An 18,517-nucleotide genomic window follows, 5' to 3' on the forward strand; every position below is an offset into this window, starting at 1 on the left:
TTTGTGATATCAGAAAGACTTAAACCCAGTAAGATGTGTTACAGAAAAAATAAACAGCTTTCCATAAACCATAAACCACTGAGTTCCCATAGTATGTATTCTGAGACAATACAACATATGTCAAGAGTCCAGAGCCACGTTAACTGTGGTGGCCCCGAGAGCTCAACGCACTGCAATTACAGAAAACACATTCAAATTGACACAACAGAAAGAAATTAAGAAAACATCTTCACCAATTCAACAACACATGGGCAGCATTTTTAAAACATTACCAATTCGACAAGTCACACATGGTCAGCCTCAATTTGACAACAAATGCACAGGATTAAGAAAATGTCTTCACCAAGTCGACAAACATATGCGCAGCATAGGGATGAGCAATAATAAAATATGATATTTTACTGTCTTTCAATGGAATCACACCGTGATGAAACCATATATCCAGTTATTGGGATGAGGGGTTTCACGATTTCGATTCTAAATCAAAAATCGATTTAATCGGCCTTCACAATTAACTAGTAGACGAAAAGTTTTGAGGGATTTCCAAACTATTACAATTCAACAATGTGCAAGAATGTGTACCATATGTCATGGCAATCCATCGAGCATGGCCAAAATGAGAGCGAAAACAAAGAAGTGGAGTAGATCAAACATTATTTTCAGTGTGTGACAAAATGGCAATTTGCTCAATGAATTTACACTTCATGAAGATGATATGACGCATGTTGAAAGCATGACAAAAAAATAGTGCTGGGCAAGTTAACGCGTTATTATCGCGTTAACGCATTCATTAATTAACGCCGATAATTATATTATCGCGCGTTAACGCAGTTTGTTTTTTCATTATTAAGCGGACATTTTTAACACAAGAACCGGGCAGCGAGAGGTAAACAGCTGTGTTTGTGTGGCGTCACTTCCTGCTGCTGCTGCACACAATTGTAGTTAACATTTTCTGACGTTGTAATAATAACGTGATAGTTTGCAGCAAAGTGCTGTCCCATTCGTATTTACAATCTCCTTTAAGATGACCCTCATCCTGGGCTACACCATCTTCCTGATCATCATGAACGACCTGCTGCCTCTCACTGGGGAGACGACACCTCTCATCAGTGAGTGACACCTCTGATATAAGTAGATAAATCAAATTATGGCCCTTACCTTAGAGGTTCTGCTATTTGTTTTATATACCGTTCTTCTTGACCAAATGCCTTTGTCGGCTGAGATAGAACCGGGTGATATGATAATGAGGGAATTTAATACAAGTTGCGAGATGGGTAACCTTGTTTTTAGGTTGTATGCCAATTTCACTTATTTAATTATTATCTTTAAAAGCTGCATAGCATTCTGAAAATACTTTGATTTAATTTAATTTTGAATCTACACAGAGTTTTAAGAATCTGGACCCAGGAGTTTCAAAGTCAGTAATAGCTGACACTACTTAGCTGCAGCTGATGAAATCATTTCAACCGACAGAATTCACACTCATCTAGAAATGAGAGGTCTGCTTCAGTTTGAAGACCCATTGTTTTAGAAGTTTCTGATAACTTTGAATGTAAATCTACCACCATTATAATTGTTTTGCTGCAGTTCAGTAATAAATTGGACTTCTTGACAGGCACAGCAACAATATCTAAGAGGGTCATTGCTTAATAGTAGTAGGGAATGTCTTTGAATCAACTGCTCAATTTAAACCCATATTTTTCAGCCAATTTTATATTTGCTGTTACATATTATATAATGTACTTAGATAATTAACTTTTATTTCTTGCTCCATTTTAAGGCAGGATGTCTAGTTGCTGATTTCATATTTATTTGTATTTTGGTCATCAGCTTCAGCATTACTAGTACCTGGCTTTAAAAAAAAACCAAAAAAAACAATGTGGCACACCATCACACTATTGATCTTGATCTTTTTTTTTTTCGTAAATACCACCATCATTTCTACAAGAGATCTTCACAGCGACTATGGTGATACACCTCCAGTGAAACCCACTCTGGACCCGACCCTGGATGAACTGAGGAGGCTGAGCAGAGATATCAAGGCCGTCCGCCTCCAGATAGACAAACACTTCCAGGGGAGCAAAAGCTCGCAGGAATGGCAAATGGTCAGGACAGTCATTGACCGTCTTCATCTCTGTCTGCTTTATCACCATCATATGTATGTGGAGTAACGTGATGGGAGTGTAATCACACAATAATCACACAATTATACTGACCATCAGCAAAGGTTTGATCGGCTTGCAGCTTACAGTTAGAAAGATAAAATGAAAATAATAATAACGTGGTATTTCTGGATTCAAATTTAAACTTTTTACTGCAGAAGAAACAAAATAAAATGTAGAAATTTGCCTCACAAATAACTCCCCCGCCCCAATTCGGTCCAGTTTAATCTAGAGGTGCATCTTGTGTTGTTAAGTCAGAACTGCCGTCTTGTTGTTCTTTGCAGGTTTAGTTTACAAACTTTTTTTAAATATTAGCAGTTATTGATTTAAAAGAAGATAGACATGCATTAGGCATATAAGCAACGAGGGCAGTGGATTTTGTCATCCATTGCTTACGATTGCTTGGTTGGTTGATTGATTGATAGACAGCCAAGAAAAATAACTTATTTTTTAAAATTCAGAAATGTCTTTTTATGAAGAACCCTCGGACATAGAAACAAATCAAGATTCTATAATGGTGGCCACTATTCATAGTGTGTAAGCGGTCTAGGGCTTATGGGGTTCATTGTTCACTGTTGGTGAGTTGGCGCAGAACATTACTCAGTGACAGTAAAAGCAGAACTGAGGCAGACTTCGTGACAGTATGTTGGCTGTTGATTACTAAGTCACAGGATTATAAAATAGCATAAAAGTAAAATAAGCAGGTGGTTCGACACCACAGCGCCGGAGAAGGGAACAGATTGTAACTCCCATCGGTGGAGGTGTTGAAAAATAAAATGGTTGAGTGCTTACCGGAGGTGTGGAACAACAAGTCCTATCGTGTGCTGGATGTTTATGATCCATCTGCACATACCTCAATTTTGTGTGTTTTTCTTTACTGTTCATTTATGTATTTATATAATTGAGTCATCCTCATGTACTTATTTGCAATATGAAAGTTTAAACCAACTTATTTTACTTGGTTTTTTTTTTTTAAACTAAACGTATCCACAATTTTTTAACTTACTTGGGCAACTATATATATATATATATATATATATATATATATATATATATATGCATATGCATCTAGTGGTTGTGGTTAAGTCTCCAGAGAATTCATGTTCGTCATTTCAATGTCCTGCTAAGTGGCAAAAACAAGTGTGTGTGCATTTACCCTGCCAGTAGGAGCTCTCTTGGCTTTACACCTTATTACATCGTTGGTTGTGGAGGATAGTTAGTCCATCAGAAACACCGAGCATGAGGAGTATCAGCATCATCTCAGGTTTACTCTTAATGTCAGGTAATGATAAACTTTTAATCCCTACTTGATTGTTTCTAGCTGTGTTCGCGTTTTATTTACCAGACTGACTCATGTTTAGCTCTGAAACTTAAACGTTCCTCTTTCAGTGAATAACAAGCAATGCTGTTATTATTGTAGTAATAATATTTTAAAGTTTATCCTGCCTGTTTCAAGTTTAAATGATCCTTACAGTGCAATGATGCTGATGTCATCTCTACTGTTTTGCCTGGACAAATTTGAATTGCTTGCATATGAGAATGTATAAATGGAGGAAAAACATAAATGTGTCATTCATTTATCCACTTTATTTCACATTATATTATAATGGTTCCACAAATTTGAGTCATTACATTATGATTGAAGAACATCTTCTAGTAATTAAAGGATGTCATTGTGAACGCATTTGTCCTATAATCATCATTACGCAAAGTAATGTTCGGATATTGACACAATGATAATTCTAAACTAACTTTCTGGTCCGGTCAGTGTCTCTATGTTGCAGTAAACTGTCCTGTAAAGAAGGCCACAGTGGTCCAACCCATGAGTCCATGCAGGCTGTGTTTGACCTAAAACCCTTCAGGCCAGCAGTGAACCTCAGCAATCCCACCATAGCTAACATCTCCTTCACCCTGTATGCTGTTCTGGGGGTGGTGAGTTTGTCAGTTAGTGATATTAGAAAAATACTAACAGCATCAAAAACCAGACGTTTTGAGGGAATAGTAGACATATATTTATATACCATTGCATTTTTAGTCTTAACTCTAACCTGATTGAAGAGGTAGTGATCAGCTTCACATGAGGTTAACATGTTGCCTACTGTATTTCAGAATGAGAAAACCCAAATACTCACTACTTTCTTGTGGCTGAGACAGGTAAGTTGCATGGAAAGACATAATACACTTTCAATAAATGTAATGTGATCTGATTCATCATCACATACAGACATTATATGTAAACACAGATATCTGATTAATTCACTGCAGTTCTGGCAGCACGAGTTCCTGGTTTGGGACCCTGATGAGTGTGACGGTGTCACCAGGATTTCTCTCCCTGTGGAGAAGCTCTGGTCTCCAGACATCATAGTTTATGAGTTGTAAGTTATCCAGTTGGTTGCTTTTATATATTTTTTATGGATCACTGACATTATAGTACACACTAACTAAACAACTCATTACAAAGTAGTTAGTACCCCGATACAGATGGGTGCACTTACCACCCATTCACTTCCTGTAAAATGCCACTGTCACTGAGTAATGTTCTGCGCCAACTCACCAACAGTGAACAATGAACCCCATAAGCCCTAGACCGCTTACACACTATGAATAGTGGCCACCATTATAGAATAATCCATTCAGCTCCAACCAAGAGGTGCTGACACAGATCTGGACCAGAGGAGACCACGCCTCCTGCCTAAACCAGAGTTCCTGACACATCTGGGAGCTGCTAAAGACCTTTGAGTCCCATCTAAACTAGGTCTATAGATGCAAGCTGGTACAGTGACAATCTGATGATACTAAAATGGCAACTGCTGTGTCCTGATCTTGTGAACCAGATTTGTCATCGCTCCCTGATGTGGCAGCACATACATCAGTCCCAAAGGCAACACATTCGCAAGTACATCATCTCCCTGGGGGGGTGCAACATCATCCTCAACAGTGCAGTTTCTCTCCGGACACAAAGACGTCTGCCATTGGTCAAAATGATGCCAAGAGGTTGCCACAGGTTGTGGTCCTCCTCCGGACATTGTGTCCTGTGTTGAAGAAACAAACGTGCCAGGGTCTTAGGGAGTGACAGTGATGTCCATCACGGGATCTGGGATGGACGTACTCCAGAAGTTGATACACAGTCAAAAATCTCCGGTCCCCAATATTACTGATCCGGATACAGAAGTCCAGGACCGACCACACACATACACACAAAACATGACTGACAATACAGTATGGGAAGCTGAGAGAGCAGAAAAGTTGTGAAAGTGATTTTAATCCATGTTTTTGTTTTCCTTTGAGACTTTAATCTGTTTCTATTTATTTCTTTTACTGCCGGACTCCTACAACCCTCCCAGTGTGGATGACGATGTTTCCCAAGCGTGCCCTTACGTCTACCTCAACCACACGGGTCACATCCGCTGGGACAGGATGCTTCGGCTCGTCTCAGCCTGCAACCTGGAGATCTTCAGTTTTCCTTTCGACATGCAGAATTGCTCATTTACATTCGGCTCCTACATGCATACTAGTAAGAAGAGGCTTCTTAACATTTACGCAATCATAAAGTACTCCAGTCATTGGCTACACTTTGACAACTAAAACATAAAGCTGCTAGTGGGTCAGAAAATGCAACTGCTATCTGTTTCACTTTTGGAGTCTTTTGCTGAGAATAAAAGGAAATATATAAGGAAAAAGAGAACAAAAACATAAATCATTATGTAATTAATTAGTTATTACATTTAACTTACTTATTTAGATTGGGCTATAGAACTGTCTGACTAGTTTTCCCTCTCGTTGTGTTTTTCACTTTCACAGTAAGGGATGTGAGGCTCAGTCCAGCTTTGACCTTTCAGGAGATGTCTCGAAACTCAAAGCGTTACCTGGAAGCCAGTGGGGAGTGGGAACTGGTGGACCTACTGGGAGAGACCTCCATCCTCCAGTTTGGGATCGACGAATGGGACATTATCACCTTCTGGGTGAGGAGAGTTTAACTGAGTTTACTACTCTTATGCGAGCAAATATAACAGCTGTAAATAAAACGTAAGCTACCGTTTTGGCTCACTCACACTGCTCTCATGAATGCATATTTCCCTCCTTAGATAGTTTTGATATATGTAGATGTGATATATGTTATTGTGTTATGTTATGTTCCATAAAGGTTGTCCTACACACAGTAAAGGTGATGAGACTTTTCAAAATGACTCTTGTTCACTAGGTGGTCATAAAGCGGCGGCCGGTGCTCTACGTGGTCAATCTGCTGATCCCCAGCTCCTTCCTCATGCTCATCGACATCCTGTCCTTCTACCTGCCCCCCCATAGCGTTGACCGCGCCTCCTTCAAGATGACTCTCATCCTGGGCTACACCGTCTTCCTGCTCATCATGAACGACCTGCTGCCCAGCACAGCAAACGGCACACCCCTCATAGGTCAGAGGCGTTGACATGTAAAGGTTACTTACAGTTACTGAGATGATTATGGGAGATATAAATAAATTGTATAGGACATACAGTGGCATATACATCAAACCTGTTTAATCTTGTTGTGTCAATACAACAGTCATCAGTTTTAGAAAGCATGCAATCAAAGGGTTCTTTGCTTTAGTTTAGAGAGATAAAGAGAAATCACTGAGTCAATGGAACGGACCAACAGCTCTGTCAACTTTCTGCAGATATATTCTGGCTGTCTTCTGCCGCTGAAGAAAGATGTTTTACATGTGCCTTTAATGTGTACCCTATGTGTATAGGTATCTATTTCTCTGTGTGTCTGGCCCTCATGGTCATCAGCCTGTTGGAGACGGTCATCATTACCAATGTCCTCCACCACAACTCCATGAAATATAAAGAGGTTCCAAACTGGGTAAGGGTGGTAGTGCTCAAACACATAGCCAACCTCATCTGTTACCGATGGACGGAGGACGTCCAGCCCCCCACTACGCCACAGAAGGATGAACCGGAAATTTCAAATGTCAATTCTGGGTTGTGGATCATCCAACCAGCCAGCCAGACACCTGCCCAGGACCCAACCAGCAGCAGAGGTAATCAAACTCAGTAAATGGCAAATACTACTGTGCCATTACTTTTGCCAACTGCTGCCCAGTGGCCTGGCCCTGAAAAATACTAGCGGCCATCTATTTAAACAAAGACTCAGTATGTCAGATAGGTTAATATAATGACAGAATTTCTACAGTGAATCACAGTCATCTTAAGGTTATTAACAAGTTAAGGTTATTGAACCTTAACTTCAGGCAGCAACACAATCGTTGAAAACTGTGATCCCTCCTATCACCAGGTGCAGCTGCTCTGCCTGAACTACAACAGATCTGTCAATACCTGGGAGACCTCCATGCCCACCTCACCTCGATGCACAAGGAGAGCGAGCTGCTGGACCAGTGGTGCCACGTAGGATATGTCCTGGACTTCCTGCTCTTCCGCATCTATCTGCTGCTCATCTCCTGTTACGCGCTGGTCATCATCTCCATGTGGTGCGTCTGGATCAGCCAGTCCTAATCTGTATTGTACTTATTGTTTCTGGTAATGTTGGTTTTCTGTATTTCATTTTGCAGTACTGCTTAGTTTTGTGTCCTAGAGGTGTGTCCTGCAGTTATTTAGTTCCTTCTTAAAGGGTGCATTCTGGTCTCTATTGAATAATCACTTTATTGGGAAAATGATTGAGGAAGCAGTTTTTGTTCATCAACTTCTTGAATATAAAACAATCTGTTGGATTATCTGGTACTGTGCTCAGTTGGTTCAGCTCATATCTCAAAAGAACGGGGTATCTTGTGGACATTGGTGATCAAAAATCTTGGACCTCTATTACTCAACTTGTATGCACCATATCAAATAATGCAAGACAGTAGTATTCTAATATGTGATAATATGACTCTCTGTTATTCCTGTCATGCTACAATTAAAGGCAATCGGTGGGCTCCATTCCCTTTCAAAATAAACTTTATAGGAAGTTATACGTTTAGTCAAAAATAAACGTAACAAAATAAGTCTGTGTTTACTTTTAGTTTCACAAGGGCCACAAACAGCAGCTTCCTTGTGTAAAGTCCTGTGTTTCTTTGACCTATCCACTAAATTGGATGGATTGCTATGAAATTTGGTGCAGACATTTATGTTCCCACTTAAGGTGAATTGTAATAAGGTTTCTTACACCGTGGTCAGGGTGAGTACTCGATTCTGATTGGCTGCAGGGTGGCCATTCATTTCTGATAATGGACAAATGTTGGGCCCATTCTATTAAAGTGAATGAAGCAGGCATGGCAAGTCCCACTATAACCTTTCATATCTGTATTGTTTCACCTTTGACTGAAAATGTTTCCACACAAATATAAAAACAACACATGTGATATTGACCGATATTTGTTTATCTAAATGTGCATATTTGTTTTCCTTGTTATTGGTCTCCAAACAGATGATGGCTCTGTCCAGCGGCTGCATTTAGCTCAAATAAATAAAAAGTGTATAAGCTTTCTGAGGAAATATACACCAGTCAATGTATCAAACGTTAATATACAATACAACAAATTACTGATGATTCTGACATCCCGGGTAATAACCTGTCAAAATGGCAAGTCATAAGAGAGGAGGCGGCGGTGCCTTTCATCTCAATGTCGGCACCAATGGGAGTTCTGTGACGTAATGAACATTCTTACTTTTTTTGTATTTCTTGTTGTCGATGTGAATGACATAAACTGACAGGAAATTAACACGGACCCAAAATGTTGACAAGCAATGCCATTCTGTTGAAACAGCCGATAGGCAAACTGGCACAGCCACCAGCCAAGTGCATACTGTTGTGCTTGCCTGACTTCAACCGACACGAATATAATACAATCTAAAATAAATCTACATGAAGATGATTGAGAAACCTGTTGTACTATCCAAACATTGATTATTAGGCAAACACAGCCATCAAATAAGTGGTTCTCTGCAAGCAACTGGGTATACCCTAAAGGATTATAGTTAGTCATGCTGCAGTTAACTATACTCGAGAGTCAATATTAGCCTCTGGAGGAGGTTACACATTTCATTTTTGATTGTATAGAAATAGATGTTGCTCTGGCAGATCATCTCAATCTCATGGAGGAGACTGCTGCCTTTTTTTGTTTCATAATCTGAGGCACTTAATAAAAGTGATAAAGGCTTAACTGAGAGTGAAAATGAAAGATGTGAAGCCCACTGAGCTCATCTCCATCTGTTTCATGCTGCTTCACGGTAAGACAATTTGACTTTCCACAAAGTATGCAAAAAAGATAAAAGCTGAACAGTGGTAAAGTTTGTAGTTACAGGGGTACATCAGTTACTTCTGGTCCTGTACAGTGGGAACCTCATTCAAATACATGATACTGATGAAGATTTATTTAAAATGTACCGTCTGGTACACAAGAAAACAAATATTATTTGCTGTTGGTTTCCTTAAATTATGTAATACACAGTTGACTAAATTAGTTTATGACGGCTACATGGCACATTAATAAATACTATTTCAGTCCTCGACTGTATGAAACATTAATTTTATATTTCCAGCTTTTATTTTCCAAAAGAAAATCAGGAATCAGGCACAATTCTGACGTAAAAAACAGTGCTACCTATCTAGTCAATAAAGCAACCGTTATAAATTAGATTAAAATTCTAAATAAATATATCTTATTAAATATGTTTATGGCTTTCTTATTGACGGTAGTGAGATAACAGGAAATGAGGGACAAAGAGATGCTGCAAAGGTAATTCATAATTAATTTGTCATATACGTATAGGCTAGTTCATAGCCCAGTTACAAGCCATTAATAAGAACATTTGTGTTGTCAGGTTGTGGGGAAAAAAACTCTCTGACTGGTGTTTATTAACTATTAATAATTATGAGCCCCGTCAGTGTCAGACAGACATACAAATGTGACTGAAGGTATCCGAGTTTTCAGATGTATTCAGAGGCAGTTTAGTGACTGAAGCCCTTAAATCTATGTTTTTCATTCGGCCAGTAATTCAATTTGATCCCATTATCTCTGGGTCATGTCTTAATTATCATGTTATAATCCATTTTAAGCAGGTGAGATGAGTCTATGTGGTGGCCATGATTGCTTATCCTGAAGCCGTGTTTCTGGATGTGCCCTGAAAATACCATCCAGCCACGAACAATCAAATGCACCCACTCTGGGCTTTGGGCATTTATCTTGCATTAAAGATTGAGGTTTTTCATAGTAATTAGCTTGTTATCACGAGAAAACAACGTGATAATTCAATTGTGATCTCAAGATACCAGGGTTCAAAAGCTATTGTAACCACAGCCAATCTTGACTTCCCTGCTGTACAGCAGATAAAGATCCGTAATGCCTCTGTAAACAATCAAAGAATGGGACTTACTTACATACTTCCATGTGCCCATATATGTGAGTTATTTCACAGCTTTTGTTTTCTACTTTCTCTTCAAATCCAGGTTTTGTAGCAACATTGACTTGCACAAGCCCAACTCCTGAATCTTTGTTTGCTGCATTTGAGAAGAATTTATTCCCTAAAAAACTACTGCGACCTGTGAAAAGCTTTTCAATTCCAACTAACATAACCATTGGTATCACTGTGGTGGGAATTATAGGAGTGGTGAGTCTACACAGACTTGTTCATAGTCATTAATTCAAATTCATAATTAATCTGTACTATAATTTATTCAAAACATGCGTTTCATCCACAGGATGAAAAATCCCAGACGCTGACAACTCTCTTATGGCGAGTTTTAGTAAGTTCTCAGAAGACTGTGCAGATTTATGTGATTACATCATCTTTAAAATGATCAGAATTGCATTCGTTTTTGTTTGTAGAAAAATAAGCTAATTCAAGCAGTAGGTGTCTTTTTATATTCCCACTGGGGGGCGCCAAAGTCAGAGATTTGCTGTTGAATGTTAGTTGAAGTACATGCCTACTTGTTTGAAATGACTAAACTGGACTAAAATTAACCTTAAACTGAAGTAAACTTACTTGTTATTGTTGATTAGCTTGTGACTCAACTGTGCAAAATGTTAAAATGTCATGTATTTTTTTACCCTAAAATGATGGTGACAATAGGTGTTTTGGATGAAAAGTCATACTTTTATTTTGTTCGTTTATGTAGTGACAAAGCTGAAATGAATGGCATTTCCTAAGCTGTTCATCACATCGGTGTTGTTCTGTTTACTGTAGGAGTGGGACATTGAGGACCTGAGCTGGGATGAGGAGGAATGTGGCACTAAACTGGTCTCTGTCCCTCGTGAAAAGCTTTGGGTCCCAGACATCCATATCTCAGAGTTGTAAGTTAAAAGGCTGTTTAGAAGTCTGTGAGCTTTTTCAAATTGTTGTCCAAATCAGAGAAATCCGCCTTGGAAAGCAATCGTTCTACGAATCTACTTGATGCCCCGTTTAAAAAAAAAATGCTAAAACTATGACTTTTTTTTGGTATAAAAAGACCAACTAATTTTAGCTAAAGCCAGTACAATGAACTTTCATTTTGTGTTGATTTTGACGGGCCCTGTGGACGAAAGTGGTAGTGTTTCCCAGCACCAGAGTCCCTGTAGAAAACCTCTCATTTGACTGCAGCATGCGTCTGACAGGTTCTGTTTCCTTAACACAAATATTAATAAATATTGAAAAATTGACAGGCAATAAAAACAGCACGCTGTCATCGTATTTCTCTCTTGGATTCATTTATTAATTCATAATTCGAATGAGTTTTCTTTTCTATTTCAGCATGGAAGAGGACAATTCTCCCAAAACTCCCTATGTCTACTTACACAACACAGGTCATGTATATGATGATAAGCCCGTCCGAGTGGTCAGCTCCTGCCGATTAGTAATCTACACTTTCCCCTTCGATATCCAAAACTGCTCTCTGACCTTTGGATCATATCTACACTTTGGTAAGCCTGCTTAAATATAAATTACAGTTCTTGAAAAGTCAGATCTTTTAACTGTGTGAATCTATAAAATCACTGCAGCAACTTTGTATACTACAAAAGGTCTGGTGTAAGCACCGATCGTGTTTAAATAGGGCCTGAAGTGAATTAAAAAGAGTTGAGTGATATCAACTCTTTTTAATTGTTCTTTTTACCTGCTTTAAGTGTTGGCCAATGAATGTGTGTGTGACACAAGGTTACACTTGGCCTCAGTTTTGTCTGTTGTGCTGAAAAGCCCTTTTGAATATGCAATTAAATGTTATTCAAGGTACAGACATAAGGCTGATTCAAGGCTCCACATCTGAAGAGATACTGAAGGAGTCCCAAGATGTGTTGAAGACTGACGGGGAGTGGGAGCTCGTCGTTATCAGTGTAGCTCCTTTTACCCTGGCATTAGATGAGGGAAGCTACTATCAGATCGTATACTACGTAAGCACTTTTTTTGCAATATATTTATTGGTTTTTCAGTTTGCAAATCGCATCAAATTGTGAAGTGAAAAACAGCAACCCAGATTACTATCCATGGTCCGATTAGGATCAATTTTACGTTGCGCTTGCAATATATATATATATATATATATATCGACAATTCTTAACTCTTTGCTTTGTAAGTGTTGGTTGATAAGATATACCCAGAATAAAAAGCTTAGGATGCAGTGGTCATTTCTTTGATAAGACTTGATCCACCATATTAACAATATTTTGCCAAAAGGATTTTGTTTTCAAACATTCCCATATACAGTAGCAGTGTCCCTCTATCAGGAATGTTACCATTACACTTAATGCAATTTATCAGTAGTTATGTCTGTAAGAATCAGCCGCGTATAAGTTTCAGGCTGCTGTTGACTGTCTGTCTCTGAGCCTCATGCCAGTCTTCTGAAGATATTTCGCCATCTACGTATATCTTCCTTCCATAGTCTCAGTTTAGCTTCTGGTGATTCATCAGACCCAGACACAAGCAAGTCACGCAAAGATGAAATTAAAACTTTATCTGAACAATGTTCTATGATTGCTGCCTCTAATGAGAAAATGACAGTTGTATCTAATGATGGGGTTTTTTTTCGGTGAGGACATAAGTACTTCATCTTCTTTGTACATAACCTGCACTTTCCTTAACCCTTGTAATTGAATAGTTGACTTAGTACAGTAGATAAAAAGTGAAATATCTAAATAATCAAAACATTCAGTGTCCCCGTTTTTATTTTGTGTCTAGTCAGAATTATCTGAAATGGTAGCGCACCGTGGGGGCAGTTCTGGCCACGCACACAACATTAGTGATGGTATAGTGTAGCATGCAATAGAAAAGAGGCTTAGCATGCTGAGCCCAGGAGGAGCACCCTGGCTGTCTGTCCACACATGGTTTTGTTAAGGCGTTGTACTTGTGTCTCTTCCTAAGATCATTCTGAGACGGAGGCCACTCCTCTACGTGGTGAACCTCCTGATTCCCAGCTGCTTCCTCATCACAGTGGACATCTTCAGCTTCCTGCTGCCTCCTGATAGTGTGGACCGATCCTCCTTTAAGATGACCCTCATCCTGGGCTACTCCGTCTTCCTGCTCATCATGAACGACCTGCTGCCTGTCCCTGGAGAGACAACACCTCTCATCAGTGAGTGACACCTCTGATATTGTGACCTACTTTATTCCAAATAATAATAAGGTGAAAGGATCATGAAATTCACTGCTGCACATGTGCTTTTAAAGCGAAGAGCTTTGTTTTGCTTTGTTTTGTTTCTTGCAGACATTTTCTTCGCCACCAGTCTCGCTCTCATGGTGGCCAGCCTGTTGGAGACCGTGTGTATCACGAACATCCAGTACAGCCCCAGACAGTACAATGCGGTGCCTCACTGGATCGATGTCCTCGTGCTACGATATCTAGCTGTTGTAGTTTGTCTCCCTCGAAAGAAAAACAGCAACCGAACCACTTTTTTCTCCAACCCATATACTACAGGTATATCATTATTATTCGTTGACATCAACTGTGAAAGGCACGAGAAAGTTGGTGAGGCAATTGATTTAGTTCGACGCCGTTTGCAGGGAGTTGGTAGTGAAATCCTTTGAAGCCCCAGGTGACATTTAATGGATTAAATGCTTTATATGACTGTTAAATTATGTTCTTTGTTTTTGACAGAACCAGCACAGAATTCCAGCATCACCAACATCTCAGCATTTCATCTTCAGCGTGTCTCTGGTGATACACCTCCAGCGAAACCCCAACCGACCCCTCTGAACCCGGCCTTGGAGGAACTGAGGAAACTGAGCAGAGATCTCTTGGCCATCCGCCTTCAGATGGACAAACACTTCACAGGGAGCAACACCGTGCCGCAATGGCAAATGGTCGGGGCGGTCATCGACCGTCTGCTGTTTGGCTTTTACGTTGTCTTCATGGTTGTCAGTTTCATCACCATCATATGCATCTGGATCCTGAACTCGTACGCAGTATGATTTAACTAGAGGGTCGAAAATGGAAAACGTTGGTAGAGTTGCTGCTGTTGAGATCATATGCTGTTGTGACCACAATTTTAGACAAGAATTTGAAAGTTTTTTAACTCCCGCTTGTGCCATCTCTCAGTGGCTTTGCTGAAATTATCCCATCTTGCATTTAATACAGATGGGTTTTTTAACACTCCATTTCTCCACATACATTGACTATAATTTGTCAAACTTACTCAATTGAAAATGGTGATGAAAGTTGCCAAAACCAGTCTGCTACCATACATTGGTGCTTTGAGCTAAACGCTAAGGTCAGCATGCAAACCTTTAGCTTTGTCATTCTGCAACATTAAAGTGATGTGCACATGAATGCAGCAATAATCATAATACAATGATATAATATACACTTTTCAGAAATTGACTTCTCCATAATTAGTACTTTAAGTACATTTTGATGCTTATACTTCTGTATGACTTGTAACAGTATTTCTCCGCCGTGTTATCGCTACTTATACTTCAGTAAAATATCTGAGTACTTTATCACTGTGCTTAATAAAGATCATTGATTATATTAATAATAATACTGCAGGGGTTTTTTTCGGGGGGGGGGGTTCATGGGAAAACTGGTGAAAACGTGATCAGTTTCTATCTGTATAGTAGATTGCACCAAATAGCATATCATAATTAAGTGAACTGTCAGAGCGAAGGAAGTCAGTCTTTTTCAACGAACTTCAGTTTAGCTCTAAAATGGTTGGTCAGTTAATCTGCAAATATTTTGATAATAATTTGTCATTTTTTGAGAGCTAAATTACCACCGCGCATCTGTATTTGTCCAACGTCATGTTGTCGTTTACACACACATCTGTCCAAAGTGTCATCACTTTTTCATTTGATCCCATTAGACATTTTTGTGGAATTGTCATAATGACCATATCAATTCTTGAGTCATGGCCACAAAAACGTGTGTTATATGAGGTCACAGTGACCGTTGACCACCAAATTCTAATTAGCTCAACCATTAGTGCAGGTGAACACAACTAATTTGAAGAAATTCTGTCAATGCGTTCCTATTGCATTCACCAGAATGGGACGGACGTGAGGTCACACCAATCTTTCAGCAGTTAATCTGACGCTTGTGCCAAATTTGTTCGTCCAAACAGGCGTTCCTGAAATATTGCGTTCAACAGAACGGACCGGACCGACGGGCACAAAAATGCCAAATATCTTGTGGTTCCAGGTTTTCAAATGTGAGAAAGTCACATTAGGCTCTGAATAGAAATAATTATTAGAGTTAGTATATAGTTAGTAGCCGCACTACTTCATTTTAGCACTAAGATTAGTTTGACGACTTTTTTTTTATCAGCACAGAAAAACAACAACAACCCTCATCAACAGTCTGGCCAGTCTTTTATTGTCAATTACAGAACAAAGACAAATCAACACAAATAATTATATTAACAATAATTAACATTCTTTATAACAGACACTTTAATCTGTAGTGCACTTTGAACCTCTCCACTTTAAAGGCAGTCTGCTGAGTTAAGGAGTCTCGTCAGTGGAGTCGAGCGGTCACATCATTAAAGAGCTCAGTGTTTCCTCTGAAAAGCAGCCTGAAGACACGGCTGCAGTTCATCTCTTCAATGCTCGGCTGTGCGGGCTTAGGGACATGAATATCACACATATTGCCTTAAGTTCTCATGAGTTGACCTCGTGACGGATTGTTCACACAAAGGACGGTATGTACTCTGGAGACTCATCCTTTAAGGAGGTTGGTACACATACAATTGGGGTCCCAAATGTGTCTGAGGGGTCACCGGATGATTTAAAGTGCAGGAAATAACAAAAAAAATCAAAATCAAAACATTTGTTTAGTAAAGCTCTTTTTCACACTTTTCCACAATTTCTTTGTACCTGTGAAATACTTTTATCCTTTGGGGCCTCTAGATATCACTCAAATAAAACAATCTGAGAAAGAAAACATGCGGTTTGGTTCAATTAGTGAGCTTTAGAAGTGCTGACAGGCATGTTTTTTTATATAACCAAGGCTTGAGCTGGTTCCCCCCGTTTCAAGTCTTTAAACTAAGTTAAGCTAAGCTAACCAGCTGCTGGCCCCAGTTACTCATTTGCCTGACATAGTTTACAAAACTTAAACATATTCTTTTAAGGGCCAATTAGGTTGGGAAGCACTGTGCTAGACTAAGATCTGTTGGACAAAAGGCCCAATTAAATATGAAGCATTTCAGTCCAAGAGGTGAATAATGCATTTAGATAATTATGTTGCAGCAAGTTAAGAGTACGACTTATTCATTAAATTGTGGCTTTGTTATTTTGGCCTGAACCCCTTCATAATGTACTGCATTCAAGGTTCATGTTCTTAAAACGAACATCACCTAAAGAGTGATGTCCCAACCTGCCTCCCCAACAACAACAACAACAACAACAACAACAACAACAGACGGATCAGTGCAATTAACTCGACTCTATTATTCCAAAATCTGCGACGTTAGAAACAAGTGCTGATTAGGCTGGTGCAAACCTTTAGTGCATGACTACATGTGCGCGCGCACACACACACACACACACACACACACACACACACACACACACACACACACACACACACACCTTTTTCTAATAAACTCACTCACTCAAGCAGCACAAAAATGGAGCTTTTACAGTTTCATATATTTGCAACACTGACTGAAACTCAGAAGTCCAGTCCTTCTATAAACTCAGCTTTCCAATGTAACTCCACTAGCTCTGCCAGTCTTAGTTCATTGGTCCCAGAGGCACATAAGCGCGGCTAAAGACGGGACAGTAGGAGCGGGGGAAAGAAAGGGTTAACACCTTCAATATCTTCAAATAAAATCTATAAAAAAAAAGGGGCAGGATTGCTCAAATACAGTATCTGCACTGAAAAGAATCAGTCAAAACATAAAAGATATTTAAACTTTTTACTTGCTATTTGTTATTTTTTTTTTTTTTAAATAATAGATCCTGCCATTTCAGGCCACACAAACAAACTTCAGCTAAGCCAGTAGCCAATAAAATACCCAAAACTGAAGCCGTTGCCAAAAGCTGCAATTGAAGGAAGGAGGAATATTAAACCTGGGTACAATGGAGCAAATACTTGTTTTTATGATCTAGTTAAATCCCAAATATAGTAGATTTACCACAATGGAAAAGAAGTGCCAAAACGTGAATATCGGGTCCTCTTCACACATGTAGGTGGAACTGGCCAGCATAAAATACTCCTGTAAGTCAGAAGGGTCGTGTCTTTTTCCGATACTTTTACTTCTTATGTGCAACAAAATGTGTTTAAATACAATTTTTTTTTTTTTTAAATGAAATATTAAGCATGAGCCAATCTCAAGTTAAAGAAAAAATGTTGAGTATTTTTAAAGAAATCTCGGTTATAAATTGCAACGCCTGAGCAATTTCTCTTTAAGTCACAACATTTTCATGGAAAAAAATCGACTCCTATTCTTAAATTACGCCGACAGACAAAACTACCACTACTCACAGAGTAAAGTGCATGTGTGAAAGGAGACCAGCTTACACTAAATGTATCTGAACATCAACAGTAGCCACACAACTGATGCACTGATGTAAAACCTGCATCTCTTGAGATGAAAACATTGCTTTGCAGTATTGTCCCCCAGGTGTGAGAGGACTGGAACACAACGAGAGGTGGTCAGTCACTACAATCATGGTCGCATTGTGCTTTTCTTCAGTCTCAGAGTGTCTTTCCGTTACCGGCACTAGGGCCCGCCTCCCTCGTCCTCTTGCTCCTCCATGTTTTTGCGAGCCATCCTCTCTCTCCGCTCTGCCAGCCGCCGACATCGAGGACAGCCTTTGCCCGTTCGGAAGCAGCTGCTGTGGTAACACGCATGGCACTCTGTAAAAACACAGGAGTCAGAGATGTTACACTTGTTCCATCTTCACAAAAGGGTGAGAACATGTTTCACAGAGAGAGGCTCCCGACCAAACAACAACGCTGCCGTGCCCACAGAC

The 18,517-nt window shown here is 39.5% G+C and overlaps 3 protein-coding genes across 5 annotated transcripts in view; 2 read left to right on the forward strand and 1 right to left on the reverse strand.

Moving 5' to 3' along the window:
- Positions 1 to 1,024: 1,024 nt before the first annotated feature.
- LOC116390081 (5-hydroxytryptamine receptor 3A) lies at positions 1,025 to 7,654 on the forward strand. The gene is made up of 10 exons (XM_031859332.1): positions 1,025 to 1,109; positions 1,984 to 2,098; positions 3,947 to 4,094; positions 4,272 to 4,316; positions 4,428 to 4,537; positions 5,507 to 5,676; positions 5,964 to 6,124; positions 6,364 to 6,574; positions 6,892 to 7,182; positions 7,437 to 7,654. The coding sequence occupies exons 1-10, from the start codon at positions 1,025 to 1,027 to the stop codon at positions 7,652 to 7,654; spliced, it is 1,554 nt and encodes a 517-aa protein (XP_031715192.1).
- Positions 7,655 to 9,312: 1,658 nt separating this feature from the next.
- LOC116390203 (5-hydroxytryptamine receptor 3A-like) lies at positions 9,313 to 14,515 on the forward strand. The gene is made up of 9 exons (XM_031859611.1): positions 9,313 to 9,367; positions 10,587 to 10,747; positions 10,839 to 10,883; positions 11,324 to 11,430; positions 11,867 to 12,036; positions 12,341 to 12,501; positions 13,469 to 13,679; positions 13,812 to 14,021; positions 14,208 to 14,515. Exons 1-9 carry the CDS (start codon positions 9,313 to 9,315, stop codon positions 14,513 to 14,515), a joined length of 1,428 nt encoding a protein of 475 aa, XP_031715471.1.
- Positions 14,516 to 15,893: 1,378 nt separating this feature from the next.
- Positions 15,894 to 18,517, reverse strand: part of rubcn (rubicon autophagy regulator) — a 19,130-nt gene continuing 16,506 nt past the window's right edge. For all 3 annotated transcript variants that reach the window (XM_031859595.1, XM_031859593.1, XM_031859594.1), the window contains one exon: positions 15,894 to 18,401. In XM_031859595.1, the coding sequence (XP_031715455.1) occupies positions 18,265 to 18,401 (137 nt within the window). In that variant the 3' untranslated portion in view covers positions 15,894 to 18,264. The remainder of the gene's footprint in view (positions 18,402 to 18,517) is intronic.

Source organism: Anarrhichthys ocellatus, unplaced genomic scaffold, assembly GCF_004355925.1.
Source record: "Anarrhichthys ocellatus isolate YVR2014 unplaced genomic scaffold, GSC_Weel_1.0 scaffold22, whole genome shotgun sequence".
Taxonomy (NCBI): domain Eukaryota; kingdom Metazoa; phylum Chordata; class Actinopteri; order Perciformes; family Anarhichadidae; genus Anarrhichthys; species Anarrhichthys ocellatus.